Source organism: Hydra vulgaris, chromosome 01 (genome assembly GCF_038396675.1).
Source record: "Hydra vulgaris chromosome 01, alternate assembly HydraT2T_AEP".
Lineage (NCBI taxonomy): Eukaryota > Metazoa > Cnidaria > Hydrozoa > Anthoathecata > Hydridae > Hydra > Hydra vulgaris.
The window spans coordinates 37,590,288-37,610,128 of NC_088920.1; the positions used below are offsets into that span (position 1 = coordinate 37,590,288).

Consider the following 19,841-nt stretch of genomic DNA (forward strand, 5'->3'; position numbering starts at 1 on the left):
TTAAAATCTAATAAATTTATTTTAAAATCTTTTTTTTACTATCTCCTTTTTTATTCCTTTTGGTTATCTATTTTATTTTACAACATTCCTTTTTATTTGGCTTGCATCAGAAATTACCATATAAACACAAATTGACAGTTTATCGACATTACAAAAGAGGTCAATTAAATTTCCAACTTTTTCACAATTACACTTGTGTTTCTTTTTGTGTTACTTCACAAATACACTTGTGTTTCTATAACTCGAATGATCACTAGAAGAAAAAAACAGAATAAAATATATAAAAATAATAGATATATAAATACAAAAAATAAAATAAAAAAAATTATTTGAAAGAGATTACCAGGCACTAATAAAAGTTTTATTTGAAAGAATATAAAAACTAAATAATAAATAAAAAATGTATAGAAAAAGAATATAAAAACTAAATAAGCTTGATATATTTTATTATTACGATGAAATGAAAGTCTAACAATAAAAACAAATAATCATAACTTAAAACTATTGCCACTTGTCCCTTTTTCTTTTTATTAAATCAAACACTGAGACTGCGTCACAATATTTCCAATATTTCCTTATAATCTTTGCCTTATTGTTTTAAATAGTCGAATGATAAGCAAATAAACTTATCAATCTAGTTATAAAAACTAATTTTATACCTAAGTAATACTTAAGTGCTGAATCGGTGGCGTCTAACCAACCGAACTACCCAGCCATAAAATTACCACAAAGTTCATGAATTGAATAATTAGCATAGAAATAAGTTTTTACTTTTGGTTTTAAACTTGCATTTTTACTTCCTGTTTTAAAGACTTTTTTCTTTTCAACTACTTATTTTTAGTATTTTAAATTTCTTTATTTTCTTTATTTATTTCGCCAATTTACAACAGTATACTAAAAATCAATTAACAATTAGCTATATTACAGCAGTATACCAAAAATCATTAAAAACTAATTTGACATGGTGTCCAAAAAAACATTATTTTAATTCATATGAAACAACATGATTGTAGTGCTTTTTTTAAAAGTAAACAAAAACACACATGAAATATCACAAGTATAAGTATTTGTAAAATTTGTAGATGTAATTGTATAATTTGTAAATATAATTGTCCTCAAAATACACATTAAATTTCAGCTATGAAAGACATTAAACAAATAATACCAAATCAAAATACAATTTAAATCAATAATTAAACTATATTTTGATCTGGTATTATTAATTTAACCACAAAGGCAAAATATTGTATTGGCAAATTCTAATAAAGCATGTCTGATTTGTCTTTAATGATGTTTTTGCATGTACATTCTGTTAAACATTTAAACAATTTCCTACATGATGTACATTCCTTTTTATGACTGACATATTTTAGGATTTTTTGGAAAAAACGTTTTTTAATGATCAAATTTTTGAACAAAAACTTCATTAATGTGTAGACTTTCATTACACAGTTTGATACATAGTTTGACTCCTAGCATACACACAGTTTGATGTACAGTTTGAGTTCTAGCATACACACAGTTTGGTGTACAGTTTGACTAATAGCACACACACAGTTTGACTCCTAGCATACACACAGTTTGATGTACAGTTTGAGTTCTAGCATACACATAGTTTGGTGTACAGTTTGACTAATAGCACACACACAGTTTGACTCCTAGCAGTTTGATGCGCAGTCAACTGATTTGATGTGTATCACAATTTAATTAATGGTCAAACTGCAATACACTTTATGATTTTTTTATTGTATGCAATTAAACTTTTACCAAATTATGTTAAAAATCAATATAACTCACGTTAAGCTAGCCATATGTGCTTTATATTCCATTATGGTATTCTGTGGTAAGTTTAATACTCTACGTAATGTGTCCCTGAAATTTTCAAAAAATTTTTAAAAGCAAAATTAAAATTTGTTCAAGTGGCCAAGTTTATAACTCTCAACTTGGTTGAGTTAATGAAAAAAAATCTGCAAATAAAATAAAGGGACTTGATCAAACAACCCAACATATTAAAAATAACAAAACAAAAAAGATTTCTTGTATGATAACATTTTTCTATATTTGTTTCTTTCCCATATAAGTTTCTTTATGACTGTTGTATTTTGTTATATTATACATACCATTTGTTATATTATACATACCATTTTGTTATATTATAAATACCATTTTGCTAAACTATAAATACCATTTTGTTATATTATACATACCATTTTGTAAAAAAAATTTAAATTTACCAGGTAATATAACATTTATTACATATTTAACTGGTAATATTTATTAGCCCCAATAACATTTCATTCATCAAAATTTCTTTACAGTCTTTTAGTACTATGATACTCTTAGATAACAATTGCCTTATCAGAGAAATCTATTGATGCTTCCAGTTGGTTTCCATTTGTAACATGCGTTCATACAAGTAAATTGATGTCCAAACTAAAGGTTTTTTTTTAATATGTTAATTCACCTCTCCAAGGCTAAGAAGGGTACTATAGTCAAGGAGGCTACTCTAATAGTGGTTAAAACCCTCTCTCAACTGATAAAAATATAAATTTATCTGCGTTTAATTTTTAACTTCATTAAAAATATTGCTCTGAATATTAAAAGTCAATATTGATAAACTTGCCACATTCCTGCAGCCTTGTAGGGCTTGCTTATCTAGGCAAAGAGTAGGTTAACTGTGAATTAAAATGTCCTCTAATTAAGGGCTCTTAGTTGATCAAAGACTAGAGATGGTGTCTCAATAAAAAAAAGTCTCAAGCAGATGTTAACTGCATCCAGCTGCTGTCTTGTAGAAGGCCTCCTAAACAAAGGCTTAGGAGTAAACAGAAAATCTGTTGACCATCTTCACACTCCTTCATTTATTAGGCTGGTGCAATGTAAACCCAATAGTCAAATCCTTGGCCTGAATACATAGTTATGCATCAATTCACCTATTAGTTGGGTTTGAATCCTCGCACTATTCTATTATGTACTTTCATTTAATCACATTTTTTTTGTTCTTTATCAGTCTCCTCCTACCCAAGTTTCCTTTGCAAGCATTCTTTTCAATATTGCATCTGATCAAACTGCTTATTCTCCTTATTTAACAACCAGTTTTGTTTTTATTGATAACTATTGATAAACTTTATTGATAACTATTGATAAACTTTATTGATAACAACCAGTATTGTTTTTATTGATAACTCTAATACTCGTCGCACTGAATGGCTCAGTTCTGACTACCACTGACCCTGTTGGCTCTAAAGTTCAGTATTTTTGTCTTTCTCAATTTCATACACAAACAGTTCATGATTTGTTTTCTAGACAATCCTAATCACTTATCTTAACTCCTGGAATTTTTTGTTTCTGACCTTGTGCTCAGTTTCTTCATGTTCTCCTTTAGGTGGTTCAGATCATGCTATGATCTCACTCAGATCATGCTGATTATAAAGAAGATGTAACTGATAAAAGTTGCGCTTCCTTAGTAATTTATTGGATTCAGCACGCAGGCATTTATTTCTTTTTATTAGATTTAAGTCAAGAATTGATCTAACCCCTGGATTTTCTCCTTCTTGTTCAGCTATTTCTATTTTTAATTTTTATCGTGTTTTTTTTCACAAAAATATTACCGCAAAAAGACATTGTTTGGTGCTAAGGTCTATTATTCAGAATACTAATTTTCATATTCATATTTATCTAAGAAGTTAGGTTCTATAGACTTTCGCAAAATTTTTAACATTAATAACCGAACAATATGAAATTAATTAAATCTAATTAACTAAATTTATAAACTAAATAATAATGTCATTGATAAAGACGCAAAAGATTCCTCTCATACATAGACTTCTCATGATCTTGATAATACTTGGACTTGATCTTATAACTTGATCTTATCTCATTACCTCTCCAAAGGATAAGGCAAAACTATTTTAAAGAACATTTCCTCTTACTCATCTCTTGAATTTAATGATCAGACTTTTTCTGTCATCCCAACAAAGCAGGTTAATTAGACATCCAAATCACTTCTACCTTGGCTGCTACTACAAGTTATTTTCCACTGTTGCTATCATTTATAAAGTGTTGCTATCAGTTATAAAGCCGACAACGTTGTTCTCACTTAAACTCTTCTTGATTAAAATTTGGAGCCTTAACAGCTTGTGTTCTGGACAATATTTCTGTCACATTTTTACAGAAGCTTTCTCCAGAACTATTTTAAATATTCAATATTACTCTTAAATATATTTAACAAGTGCTTAACTGAATTTTGCTTACATTCTGGCTGTCAAATGGGACTTAAGGCTCCAACTTATAAAAACTCTGGAGATTGTTCTCTGGAACCTTTGATCATTGTTTGGAAATTAACAAACATCTTGAGATTAACAACTCTTTAAATGGATTTCGATTCTCTTGTTCTACTGTTAACTTGTTGTTGAGGGCTCAACAAGTCAAGCTCAACTTACTCTTGATTTATTAAAGGGTTTCAATAAATACATGCTAGTCTTCATAAGCTTGTTTCATAAAATGTTCTTGGGTAAGTTGTTTTTTACAGCATTAAAGTTTTCTTAATAGACAACAATAAAGTACTCAATTTACTGATGATGTAACTATATAATTCAGTCTGACAAAAAGTCACCTTTTTTTAATCGCTTAGAACAGGCACACAATCTTGAATCTGACCTCTTTTTTGTAACAGTTTAAGTAATGCTATGGCAGATAAATTTTATGTAATGTTGTCTCTTTATATGCCATTCTCTTATTTCTGATTCCATTCTCTACCTCTATAAATCTCTTATTAGCCTGTATATGGAATACTGTTGTTATATTTGGATTGGTTCTTTTAATGTTAGACAAGGTCCTGTTAGACAAGGTCTCTGTTAGACAAGGTCCAAAAATGTATTATAAATGTTGTTGGACCTGCTTAAACTGATAAGCTTTCCAATAGTTGTAAGGTTGATAATTAAAGGTTGCATTTCTTTTTTCTTTTCTACAAATACTATAATGGTTGCTACTCAAGTGAGCGATCATCACTAAAGTCAATCTCACATGATCATTCAGCCATATCACTCTAATTATTCATGCATAAAAAGTTTTATTCTAATTTTTCAACACAAAGATTTATGCTTTAGAATTCTCTTCTGTTTTCATAATTTCCTGACACAATTTACAATGACACATACAATTTACAATGACACATACAATTACAATGACACATACAATTTACAATTTTTCAAGTCTTCTAGGTTTAGTCTGTTTAAAATTGATAAAAAATAAACTGATGATGATAAAAGTACATTTAACAGTAGCAAAATTATTTTTTGTTTAAAATAGATTTTTTTTTTAATTCAAATGATAAAATCTAAGTAAATACCTTATTCTTGAAGTTGTTGCCTGGTCACTAGCATTTCGATTCCATATTGAAATAATGTCTTCCTGTTAAATAAAGAAAAGTAAAGTTTTTTTTCAGCAATTTCAGTGTTATATTTCTTTAAATTTAAATTTTGCATGTTAACAAAAGTTAAAAACCTGATATCGAATTGAAACAACTGCACCACATATTTCTTGTCCAACCATAAATTGTTCCCCCAGCATTGCAAGAATCTAATGTGAGGCAAATAAAAATATTAGAAAAAATCATTATAATATAATTTGCAAGTACAGTCACGGACAAAAGTTTGGAAACACTGTAATTTTTAGTGATTTTTAAGGATATTTCATTGCAAATTACCTTGGCACCCGTAAATCATTATATTGATGATTGCATAATATTAAAGTAATTGGCTATTTCATAATACGTGTTAAAGTTGATCGTATAAACAAAGTAATTAAGGCAAATTTGAATTTTATTACCCTCTGCAATTCATAAAGGTAAGATTAATTTTGTGTCGCTTTAAATAAATTTGTTGTTATATTTTATTTATTTAGCTTTGTAGAAAAGTGAGTGATAATAAGCTTTTGCTAGGTGTTGCTATGTGTAAAATAAATTAATGACTGTAGTAATAATGAATTAAATTACTGTAATTGTAACTGTAATTGCTTACCTGTATACAGGTATGTAATTCAGGTATACAGTACAGTACATGTAGTGTTAAAATTATTAAGAAACTATACTGTCTGTAAATACTGAACTAACTTAGGCAAACGTAATTACTGTTCATTTCTGTTTTTATATTATATCAATTTATTCTTTTTTTTATTACAGGATGGGTAAAAAAAAAGAGCTGAAAGTTACATAACAAGCCCAGGTGGAAATATTGCGATCCGAAGGCAAGTCATTTAGAGCAATTGGGCAGATCTTAAATATATCACCTGGTACAGCTTGTAAAACATTTAAACGGATCAGTGACACTAAAACGTATTCATCACGCCCTCGCTCTAGCCGACCAAGGAGAACTACAGTGCAAGATGATCGTGCGATTTATAGGATTGCTGTATGCATGCCTAGTGCAACATCTGGGTTCATAAGAAGTAGACTACCGGAAAGCTGCAGAAACGTGAGCCTCTAAACTATTCAAAGAAGATTATCTGAAAAAGGTTTGAAAAGCTGCAGACCAGCAAGAAAGTCAAAGCTGTCATTGAAAAACATTAAAGATCGATTGCAATTTTGTGAGAAATACAAGGGCTGGTCCGAGCATGATTGGGAACGAGTTATGTTTAGTGATGAGTCAATATTCACACAATTTACTTCTTATGCACCAAAGGTTTGGCGCCCAGCACTAATGAGGTACAATAGCAAGTACGTGTTGCCCACTGTCAAACAACCAAAGAAGCTGATGATCTGGGGAGCAATATCAGTGTTTGGCCGTGCAGGTCTCTGGGATATGCCAGATGGAACTACCATTAATGGCAATGTTTACTTAGGTATTTTATAAAAAAAATTGCCTAATTTTATGGAAATACATGGAACCACAGTCTTTCAACATGATGGGGCGCCATGCCATGGTACTAAAGCAGTGAAACAGTGGCTTACATCATCAGGTTTTGAAATCTTGGGACCATGGCCAGGTAACTCGCCTGACCTAAATCCCATTGAAAATGTGTGATACACTATGAAGAGAAAAGTGGCAGAAAGCAATCCAACCTCTCAGGCTGATCTCCTGGAAAAAGTCTAGCAAGCCTGGACATCGGTTATCACCGAAGATTACTGTCGTTCACTAATTCATTCAATGCCTCTTCGTATAGCAGCTGTATTAAAAAATCCTGGCGGCCATACAAAATACTAAATAATTTAAACAAACTATTTTTGTGCAATATGAACTATTTTTAGTCTATCAGCTATGGTGCTTATTGTTACTTTTATTTTCTTTATATTATTACACATTTGCTATTTTTCACTTGAATAAAAGAATGCGTTTTGCAATTTTTTTATGTGTTTCCAAACTTTTGTCTGTGACTGTATGTACACACATATATATATATATATATATATAAATATTTATATATATATATATATGTATATACATTTTTTTAAACATCTTCGCTTCCAACAAGGCTGCAAGCAGCTACTAATTAAAGTTGGAAGTTACTGAAAGAGAAATGAGAAAGATGAAGATTGTAGAGCAAGATAACGACTGACGGACGACTTAAAGGATTGCAAATTATATGAATCAGGAAAGCAAGAAGAAGGAAGCGAATTCCAAAGAACTGATGTTCGAGGAAAAAAACTAGGCAAATAAGCATTTTTGGAGCACTTAAAAACAGTCACAGAAAAAGGATGATACTTAATTGAATGACGAGTAACACGAGAATGAATTTTAGTAGATGGCACAAGAGACGCTAGTTCTTTAGAGCAGTGCCCATTATAGTATTTGTAGAAAAGAGAAAGAGAACCAACATTACAACGATGTGATAATGGTTGGAGGTTGGCTGCAAGAGCAGGTCCAACTATGTTTACAATGCGTTTTTGCACCTTGTCTAAAAGAGAAAGGGCATCATTAGAAGATCTGCCCCAGATATGGCAACAGTATTACATACAAGGCTGGATTTGAGATTTATAGAGATAGAGAACGGAATCCGAAGTAAGAAAGTGACAAGCTCGATAAAGAGATGCAACCTTAGCAGATGCTAATTTTGCAACTGATTTGATATATGGTTTCCAAGAAAGATTAGAAGTAAGAGTTAATTCTAGAAGATGAAGAGTAGGTGACTCATCGAATACATCACCGTTCATAAATATAGGAAGATCTAAATTATTGCGATAACGATTGGCTGAAAAAAATTGAGTTTTATCTGAATTAAAGTTCACCAGCCACTGTGAGCCCAAAGCTGGAGCAGAAGTGAGATTCTTTTCAAGCTCAAATGCCCCCTCCAAGCAATCAGAGGGTGTTGGTTTCTTATCACAACAAGAATAAATGGTAGTATCATCAGCAAACAATGCCACCTTAGATGTGAGAACATCTGGAAGATCGTTAATGTAAATTAAAAAGAGTATAGGGCCAAGGATAGAAACTTGAGGAACCCCTGAATTTACAGAATAAGAAGAAGAGTGTTGTCCATCGAAGACAAATTTTATGCTACGATTGGAAAGGAAGGATTCAATAATCTTAAAAATATTGCCGGATACACCATAAGAAGAAAGCTTATGGAGAAGACCAGCATGCCAAACTTTATCAAAAGCTTTTGAAATGTCAAGAGTGATGGCCTTCACCTCTCCACCTTCATCTAATGCACGATAAAACCTGTCAGTTATTACTGTTAGCAAATCAGCTGTAGAATGAGAAGATCGAAATCCATATTGATGGTCAGAAAGTAAGTTATTAGATTCAAGATGAGAAATTAAGTGTTTGGTAATTAAAGATTCAAAAATCTTGCTTATGATAGGAAGAAGACTTATGGGACGGTAGTTAGACAAATCAGATCGCTCTCCAGAATTTTTGAAGATAGGGATAACAGATGCCGCTTTCCATATATATATATCTATATATCTATCTATATATATATATATATATATATATATATATATATATATATATATATATATATATATATATAATATATATTTATATATTATATATATATATATATATATATATGATATATATATATTTTTTATTATTATTTTTTATATTTATATTATTATTTATTTTTTTAATAATTCACCTCCCCAAGGCCGAGAAGGCCACTACAGATGAAGAGGCTACTTGTGGTTATAACCCTCTCTCAACTCTTTAACTCCGAAACAGGAACCTTGACGAACAAGGCCGCTGCGCGGAGAAACAAGTTGAGCGCAGTACTACCAGGGACGTGGCGGGAATCGAACTTGGAACCTCTCGCTCATGAAGCGAGCGCTCTACCACTACACCACTACCGCATATATATATATATACATATATATATATATATATATATATATATATATATATATATATATATATATATATATATATATATATTATATTATATTTAAAGAAATTTAAAGAATTTAGTATATTAGGATACTAGGGAACGCATATATAGTGGGGTGGAAAAAAAGCCACGCTCAATTTTTTATAAAAAAAATTTCTTCATCTAATATAAGTAAAAAAAATCAAATTTGATAAAAATATTATTTATATTATGTATAATAAAAAGAAATTAGGATTTGTAAAGTATTGTTCAAGTTTTATCTGTATTGCACTCATTCAACCTTCTTTGCTTTTCATGATTTCTGTGCATCTCAAAGGCATACTATCTAGAAACATTTTTAACATTAGCAAAGCATTCCAATCATATCCTTAGTCCTGTTTTGTTTCTTATCTATATTAATGATCTTCCTGACAACCTTGCATCTAAATTGGCTCTATTTGCTGATGACTAAAATTTATACTCCTGTTTTAACAAAAAGTCTTCTCTTTTCGATAGTTCTTTTCTGATCTCGTTTCTGTAACAGATCGAGGCTTGCAGTGGTTTGTGAATTTCAACTCCAATAAAAACTCATTTATGTAAACATCAATACTGTTGACATTCCTATATTAATGAATGGCAACCCTCTCACTGAGTCTTCTTCTTACATCTTATTAGATTATAATTCACTACTGACCTCTCATGGAAACCATATATGCAATTGATTGCAAAGTTAGTATCTGCTAAGGTTGCTTCTCTTTATCATGCCTGCCATTTTCTTACTACTGATTCCATTCTCTACCTCTACAAACCTCTTATTTGTCCCTGTATAGAATAATGTTGTCATATTTGGGCTGGTTTTTCTTATAATGCTCTTTCTCTTTCAGACAAGGTCCAAAAATGCATTATAAACATAGTTGGACCTGCTTTATCTGCCAAGCTAGAGCGTCTCTCCCACTTTTGTAAAGTTGCATTTCTTTCGTCTTTGTACAAATACTATTATGGTTGCTGCTTAAAGGAGCTATCATCTCCAGTTCCATTAACCAAAACTTATTCTTGCTTCTTCATTCTCACATATAGCAATGCTGCATCCTTCGCATACTGTATCTGTACCTGCATGCTTTAAAAACTTTTATTTGTCCAGTTTTTTACCTTAAACTTAAATCCATTTTTAAAAACTTGAACTTTTGAATCTTTGTTTTCCTGACTCATACAACCTAAAATATTTTTAAGTCTTCCCTTCTTTATACCTTTGCATTCTAGTAACTCCCGACTTAATAGTGGTGGCTTGCAGCCTTGTTTGGGGTAAATTAGAATTGAAAAAAAAGAAAAGAAGAAGAATTCGAAACAGCTATTCATTTGTTGCTCTACTCTATTTTTATCCAATATAAACTAAAGATTTTCTATGGGGTTTAAATCAGGAAGCTGTGCTGGCCAAGACATAGCTTTATCAATTTAGATTTTAGATTTTTGAACTTTTATACTTGGTCAAAGTGGGTTAATTAGGATTTTGTAAATATTGTTCGTAGTGTCATTACCCCTGTAGAATTTTCAGAGTTGCACTAAAACAACACCAAAAATTATTATTTTTGTCATGTTTAAAGATTGCCTTGCATGCAGGCTTGGCCAGGAAGGTGTGTGATTTCACGTCATCATATGACCACGCAAATACAACTTGATTTTACTTAACTTGACCATGGCTGCTAATATGTTTTGAAAATTTGTATACGTTTTAAAAATGCACTAAAAAAATTATCTTGACGTAACTATAAAGAAACTTAAAAAAAAAACTTATCGTAAAAGAAGCAAATAAACCTTTGTAAAAAAAAATAATGAAAAACACAATAAAAATAACTTATCTAAAACTAAAATAACCAAAATAAAACTAAAACTAAAATAAATAATTAACTATAATGACAAGATTATCTAAATTATGTTTAAAATAAATAACTTTGAATTGTTTATCTTTACTAATGTTTTTATAATATAATTTATGCGAAACCTTTTTTAAACAAAGTAACAATTTACATCTAACAATTATTTAATAAACGCGCACATTTAAAAGTTTAAAAAAAGATTCTTAACAATTCTTCGCACAAAAGAAAAAATAATTAAATTGTTTATTTAAAAAGTTGATATAATTTTTTTTTTTTTTTTAAACATTTATAATAAAAAAAAAATACTTGTATAAATTATAAAAAATATATACTATTCATTAATGTTTTTATAAAAAATCATTGGCAGTGATTTGTTACTTTATTTAAATGCATTTCAATAATATAAAAACATAAGTAAAGATCAAAGTTATTTAATTCAAACAACTTTCAAAAAAGTTAGTCTTTTTTTTTTCCTTTTCAACAAAAACTTTAATGATTCTTATATAAAGTTTTTCAAAGGGACCGTCGCTGTTTAATGTTGTCGCTTATAAAATTTAATTTTTTTTTGTAAATATTATTTGCGTGGTCATATAAAGACTTGAAATCGCACGCCTTCCCGGCCAAGCCTGCTTGCATGTTTAGGGGTTGAATTTCCAAAAGTGAGATCAAACAATATAAGCAAAACAAACAAAGACTTGCTGCTTTAAATAAATTTGGACAATTGTTTGCATGTTCAATCTTTGTGCTAAACCCACTGACTGTAAAGAAAAAACTGTATTGTAATCCAAAAAATTTTATTTGCTTTCCAGCAAAAAATTCACCTAATACTCTTTTTGGATGAGATACTTGTAAGGTTTACTATCTAGTTTTATCTTTCTTGACAGCATTAAGGATGTAGCAATTTTTTAAAAAAAATTTAGACTTTCTAAATGATCCAACACATAGTTTTAACTGTTCAACAGACAGCATTTTAATAGTGTTAATATTTCTTCAACAACCTACTAATAGTTGAATTTTTCCAATTGCTTTCCAAATTGCTTTTTTTTGCTTCTGTGAGACTTTACTTGGTTAGCAGCTTCAACAGTTTATACAATTTTTATACCCTATATCCTTTAAGCTGTTATCTAAAATAATAGGTGTTTCATTTTAATCTGTTATTTTAAAGTTTATTTTTTTTGTCCTGAATTTTTTACTGCATTAACCAATTTTTTTGGTTTAGCTTGATTGTACATTTTACACTTCCAATTAATAAAAAATGTTAGTATGTTAGCCAATCCTGAAATTAGTAAAAGCGGTTTTTTAATTTTGGATCATCTCAAACTCGTTTTCTTTTATACGGGAAAAATTATGATCAAATGGTGTTGCTATGGGTTCTCCTTTCTCCCTTGCTAATCTTTGCATAGAAATTTTTGAGGATAAATAAATCAAATTGTATAAAAAAGAATGGAAACAAACTTTTTGCTAAAAATATTTTGTAGGTTGTTTTTTTGTTTTTTTTTTTCAAATTCTGATCACTCCCAACAAGGCTGCAAGCAACCACTATTAAGTTGGAAGTTACTAGAAAAAAAGAATTGAGTTATAGAGCGTGGAAACAGTTGATAGAAGACTTAAAAAGTTTACGTTTGTATGAGTCAGAAAAACATGAAGATTGGAAAGAGTTCCAAAGGGTTGAAGTGTGGGGGAAAAAACTAGATGAATAAAAGTTTTTAGAGCATGCAAGAATAGATACAGTAAATAAAGAGACTTTGCTGAATGACGAGTCAAGCGAGAATGAGTTTTAGTTGATCGAACTAGAGATGATAGCTCCTTTGAGCAGTGACCATGATAGTATTTGTAGATAGAAAGAGACTTTACGACAATGGGAAAGAGGCTCAGCTTAGCAGATAGAGCAGGTCCAACTACATTTACAATGCATTTTTGGATCTTGTCTTGAGAAAGAGCATCATTAGAAGAACCAGCCCAAATATGACAACAGTATTCAATACAGGGATGAATAGTGTGAAGGGATTTGCAGAGTTAGAGAATAGAATCTAACAAGCACGTTAAAGAGAAGCAATCTTAGCAGGTGCTAATTTAGCAATCGATTGTATATATGGTTTCCATGAATGGTCAAAAGTAAATGATAATCCAAGAAGATGTAAAGAAGAGTGTGATACCTGTTTGCAGTAAATAACTGAGTTTTATTGGAGTTGAAATTTACAAGACACTGTGAGCCCTGATCTGTTACAGAAGTGAGATCAGATTCAAGATTGGCTGCCTGTTTTAAACAATTGAAAAGAGAAGACTTTTTGTAAAGACAGGAGTATAAAGTTGAGTCACCAGCAAAAAGAGCTACATTAGATAGCTCTTTAGTAAGGTTGTCAGGAAGATCATAAATGTAGATAAGAAACAAAACAGGACCAAGGATAGAACACCTTAAGGTACCCCAAAAGTTACAGGAAATAAAGGTGACATTTTTGCTGCTTTTCGATTAGAAAATGTATTTATTTTTAGACTATATCAATTGTGAACATAGCTTGATTTCTTTTGCAGAATATAAATCCTGTTTATTGGGGAAACTACTTGTCATACTAAGACACAAATAATATAACACTATAAATAATATAACACTATATAATAACACAAAATAATAACACTAAGGAGATCTAAAATCTCACACATCTACATACATCTGCAAATCAAATGAATGTTGTTTTGATACATTTAATTGTATAAGTTTTTTAAAATTATTTATATTGATTTTTGATTCTGCCTCCAACAAATTTGTATTAAAACTCAAAGAAAGGATGTATATAGAGTCAAAAAATCCCAAGAAAAGAAAATTTAAAAAAAAACACACACAATGATGTAAGAGAAAAGAAAGAGAAATTATGTATATAGATTTAAAATAAAGTTTTAAAAAAATTACTAAATAAGTGAACCGTGTAAAAATAACATTCAATCTAGTTTCTTAATCCTTAGTTCTTTTATGAAACTCAATTTAAAAACAATTGAATGTACAATAAAAATTGTTTTTGAAAGATTTTAAAATATTCATTCAGAGTAATGTTAACTTTTTGTTGTTAACAATTAGGAATTAACTATTTTTAAGAATAAATGAACTAAAAATTTCAGTCTTCATAACAATATAGTAATTGCGCAAATTTAATTTTTGAATGAATAAACTTTTGATCCTTAGCTCGCTATTTTATTTTACATTAGGAAAACAAAAAAACAAAACAAAAACTTCAAAAAGTTTTGTTTCTCTTTATATTCTTTTTGACTTCAATAATTTAAAAATAATGATTATAATAACTTAATAAAAATTTTATTAAGATTTAGTTATTTGTAAACTTTAAAGTCTTAATAACTTTAAAATAAAAGTTTTTGACTGGTAGAAGAAGGGGAGGATACGGGTAACAACCACAAGAACATTCCCTCCCCCACATTGTTGGAAGAAAAAAAACGGTATCCCCAAATAAACTCTGGGTTCTTTACTGATTAGGGTGAATCTAACAAGTTTTAACTTACCAGATAAAACTTTTTTATAATTTAACTGGGCCAATAAAATTAGGCCTTCTTGTGCACCATTAGATTGAAATTATACGGTAATTGTTGAAAAACCATTTATTTTTAAAAATTGGTCAACTATAAGTAAATCATAAAAAACTAGCATTTGTTTTTACATAAAATAAGTCTAATCAAGATTTCTTGGTTTGTAAAACAACTTTGTGATGAGAACCATGGCCATAGATTTTTAAATGTGTCGCAAACATATCCTCGAAATTTCTTTCAATATCTAGAGAGTAACAAGGATCTTATGGTAGAATTAACAGTTTATGGGTTTCTATTCTTGTTGCATCAATGTCCATTAGAAGTGAGGGTATAGTAATCTTTGTGGTCTCCCAATTAGTCATGTTCATGTAAAATGTATCAGAATAAATTTATATCATCCTTGTGAAAACATAAGACCTGAGTGTCATCATATTCATTTCATGAAAGGATTATTTTGTTGAATGTAAACTTTCTAATCTTTTCATCACTGTCAGTAACAGCTGCCAATACTATACTTTAACTTTATAGCCAATAGTATGCTTTAACTTTATAGCCAATAGTATATTCTAGTACTTACTGATCATAAAATTGAAATTCCTTGCACCATCTTGGAATGAAAAATTAAATATAATGTTGAACCATGATGGGGCATAAAAGTTACAATAAATCAGACTATCCACCTTAGATATTTAAATGGATTTTCTGCACTAACATATAAGTAAAGCAATCTGTTAGCCAATTGCTTTATACATTTCAGAATAAAGTTGTGAGATAAGTAATGATTATTTTCTGAACTTTCATTTGATTGTTATGAGATCTTTCATATTTATCATCTTGCTCACATGTGTCATTTATGATTTCATTAGAAATAGTCTCATAGTACCAAAGCATTTTCTGATTTTAATTCATATAATTTAGATTTTTGGTGTCAATGTTCCCTTTCTTTGATTTTATTGTTGCTAGCTAATTTTCCCAGTTGTTTATTACTATCTCTAAGGACCATTTGTCTAGTTGTTCTTGGTTAATTCAAAATTTCTGCTGTGCAAAAATGTCTCTAAAGCATTTATCTTCATCTTTATTTTCAGTTTAGCATTTCTAGTGAAAGATCTAATAATATTGCAAACATATAAAAAATGTGGCTAAATTAAATTCAGCTGCAAGGATACCAATAATAGGAATGGAAATTGTTTTAGTAGAGTGAAGACATTAGTATTCATTCTACTAAAACAATTTCCATTCTTTAGTAGGATAGTTGGAGAGGTCAAAGTGTTTTCTAGAGTTTTGAAAAACTGGAAACACTTGTTTAGCACTTTTTTTTAGCAAAAATTGAAGAGAGTTCTGGAGAACACTTTTTTAATACTATGTTGGAAATCTATTATCAAGCACAAACTGTAGAAGTGTTTAATTGAGAATTAATTATAGCATTGAAAGCCAGAGTGATTTCGATGTTTAACAATGGGTTAATCTGTTTAACTGTCAGGAAGAATATGGCCATTATATTCAAGAGTCAAATTAGAGTAAGATTTCTTTGCAAATAACTCTGCTTTGTTTTGGGGAGAAGTAAAAAGATCAGACCCATGAATTAGAGATTAAATGTTAGACTATTTTTAGTTAATGACACTGTTGTAAACTAACCAAAAGATGACACTGTTGTAAACTAACCAAAAAATGTGGAGTAGAATGAAGCTTGACTTCAAATTGAAGAGAAGTAATAAAAGCTTCCAAGATGCACTTTATGCATACATTTTAATTGTATAAGCATACATGTTTGCTATTTATTCAAATGCTGGCATACAATATCCTTTTATTGTTATATAAACTTTAGTATTTATATAGCGTAGTATTTGCTGAAAGAGAAGATGATCAGATGGATGTATGGTGTGACTCTAGCAAGACAATAAAAGGAGGCATAATCTCAGACAGATTAGAAAAAATGTTGTATCAAACAACATTTGTTAGAAAAAGTAATTTAGTTATCAGCGTGTAGAGAGGTAGCAGCTTCAGTAGAAAATGATAGTGATAGGTGTAAGAAAACTTGAAGAGAGTGCCTTACATATTGTATGAATGAGCTTTAGTTAAGGAAAAAAAAAGCTCTTGATTGTTTATATAAGAGAAACAGCATAAAAGAGGAAGACTAAAGCCTGATGATGATCATCATGATCATGCTGTTGTTGATGATGGTGATGATGATGATAATGATGATAATAATGATGATTATGATGATCATGTTGATCATAATGATGTTTATATGCATATATATTCAAAATATAACATGAATTTTGAATTAAAAAAATATACTTTAGGATGTATAAATGTTTATGCAACCCCAGTCACAAGCCCAGCCCCGGCTATATTTTATCAAACCCGGCCCCGGCCAAATATCAACCCTGGTCTCTTACTACTCAACATATCAATATCATTATTTTATTTACATACCTTGTAACAAAAATTAGATTATAATAACCAAAAACATTAAAGCATTAAAACACATATATTCAAAAATCAATGTTTCTTTGCATGGTGTCTGAAAGCAAAAACTATCGATACTTAATTTTCATATTTCTATAGTTAGCTCATGCGCCTTAACATTTTTTGTGTTAAAAAAAATAAAAAATTCATCCCACCCTAACGCCTATAGGATTGTCCATAAAATTACACAACACTAAATTTCAATAATAACAAAACAAAAGAGATCAAAAGTTTTCCCTCAAGTTAAAGCCTAAAGTTAAATGAAAAACTAAATTAGCGCATTAAGTTTATTAAAAATCGCCGCATAAAAGAGCTTAAGATCTCCTACTTTTGCTTTTTAAATAAATTTAGCTTTGCATAAATTATGGACAATCCTTGTGTTATTGTCAAATGTCATCAAATGGGACGTAGAATGTAACCTATTCAATTCAAACAGAATCTCGAAAGTGATTAAATTTTATCAATACTGTTAATGATTGTCATTTAATTCATCATGTAAATTTCCAGACATGTTATAAAAACACTAAAATTTTGTCTTCAATCGATCTAATATTTACTGAAATGTGAGACGGAATATCAGAGATATCTCTGGGGCTTTTGGCAACATTACACATGGACATTGTTGTATAATATAGGAATATGACTCAAAATGTTCAATCTTTTCATCGTTTCTCTAACCACCGTCACAATTACACTAAAGGTGATTATGAGAATCTAAGACTATATATAGATAGCATAAATTGGTCACAAGTGCTCGAACCCTGTGATTGTATTCAACTTTGTAACGAACCATTCTTATCGATATACAAAGAAGCATGTCGATTATATATTCCTATTAAAACACTAAACAAGCAAAAAATGGATTGATTCATATGCAAAAAAACTTGTTTAGGACAAACATTTGCATGGTACAAATTCTAATAGTATCTAAGATGTCAAACACAACAATAAACAATTGGAAACAAAAAGAATATCAAAAGAATGTAAACCATAAAAAGAATAAGAAATTACGATTTGTATTGTCATTTATAAATAAGATAAAAAACGAATCTAAAAACTTCTTTTTGTTTGTTAAATGGAAACTAAAATCAAACTCGAGTGTCAACTCAATACAAGACAGCAATTTAATCACCAATGAAATGAGAATAGCTAATATATTAAACAAACACTTTTAATCAGTCTTCACAAATAATCTAAATAATGAGCTACCTGAATTTGAGAACCAATCCTTAACTCAAGCAAACGATAACACAGATCTTCTTTTTTGTGAAACCACAATATTAAAAAAACTAGAAAAGTTAAATATTTACAAATCAATCAGAATTGATGACATAAGTGCATTTGTTCTAAAAAACTGTGCAATGTTATTTTGTATTCCTCTAAAAATAACTTTCATGAAAAATTTTAATTTAACTTAGTTACCGAGGCAATGGAGCCAGGCAAATGTTGCGCCATTACACAAAAGCGTAAGTCGACTTATTACAAGTAATTATAGGCCAATATCGCTCACATTAGTCATAAGTAAATTAATGGAAAGTATAATTTGTTACTCCATGATGAAACATTTAAAAACAAGTAATCTTATCACGTCGCAACAACATGGTTTTGTGCCAAAAAAGAGCTGTTTCACAAATTTGCTAGAGTATTAAGACTTTGTTAGTACAGCTTTACATAACAAACATAAAGTCAATGTCCTATTTACTGATTTTGCGAAAGTATTCGACACTGTATCACATGGATACATTATCCATAAAGTTAAATCCTACAGTTTTAATAATAAATTTGCTGTATGGATGAAATCTTTCTTAAGAAACAGACAACAACGAGTTGTACTTGGTGAAAAACAGTCTGGCTGGAGTCCAATCAGAAGTGGTGTAATACAAGGATCAGTACTTATTCATAAATGACCTTTCTTGTCAACTTTTCCACGTAATAAAAATACACGCCGAAGATAGTAAAACTCTTGCTGAGCTGGATAAAACTGAAATACTAAGAAACGAATTACAAAATGATATAGATAAAAAAGCTAAATGGTGTCAGGAATGGAAGATGTAACTTAATATAAGTAAAAATGTAAAATAATGCATTTTGGTAAGTATAATCAAAAAAGAAATTATACTATCTTTGACTACAATCAAAAAATAAGAATTCGAAATGAAAGCTCCGATTCAGAAAAAGATCTAAGCGTTATGACATCTACTGATGGAAAATACAATCAACATATCAATTACTGTGCCAACAGAGCTAACAGAATGCTAGGTCTAATTAAACACACACTTGAATTCTACACCACCTCAATTGGTGAAATATTGTATAAAGTCTTTGTTCGACGCATCAAAGACATGCAGCACCAATCTGGAATCCACCAAAATACGGTATAGCAGCTCTTGTAAAAGATCAAAGAAGAGTAACTCGAACAAGATACCTCACACATCTAAGTTAAGAATCATGATTAAAAAGGTTTAATGTTAAAACGCTAGAAACTCGAAGATTAAGAGGAGATTTGATTGAGTGCTTCAAAATTGTCCACAGTTTTATACAAGTTAAACTGTGTATATCTATGTCACAAAGAATGATAGAACCTGATGAGTTAATGGAACAATCTGCATACAGAAGCAATCCCATTGGATTCAAAAAAGGACTAATAAAAAAATGCTGTCCGTT

General features: G+C 29.8%; 1 protein-coding gene across 1 annotated transcript in view; it reads right to left on the bottom strand.

Moving 5' to 3' along the window:
- Positions 1-19,841, bottom strand: part of LOC101238393 (eukaryotic translation initiation factor 4E type 2) — a 145,719-nt gene continuing 125,878 nt past the window's right edge. The window contains exons 8-11 of the mRNA XM_065788084.1: positions 5,503-5,577; positions 5,348-5,409; positions 1,798-1,872; positions 1-253 (exon numbers count right to left, since the gene is read on the bottom strand). Coding sequence (XP_065644156.1) covers positions 211-253; positions 1,798-1,872; positions 5,348-5,409; positions 5,503-5,577 — 255 coding nt within the window. The 3' untranslated portion in view covers positions 1-210. The remainder of the gene's footprint in view (positions 254-1,797; positions 1,873-5,347; positions 5,410-5,502; positions 5,578-19,841) is intronic.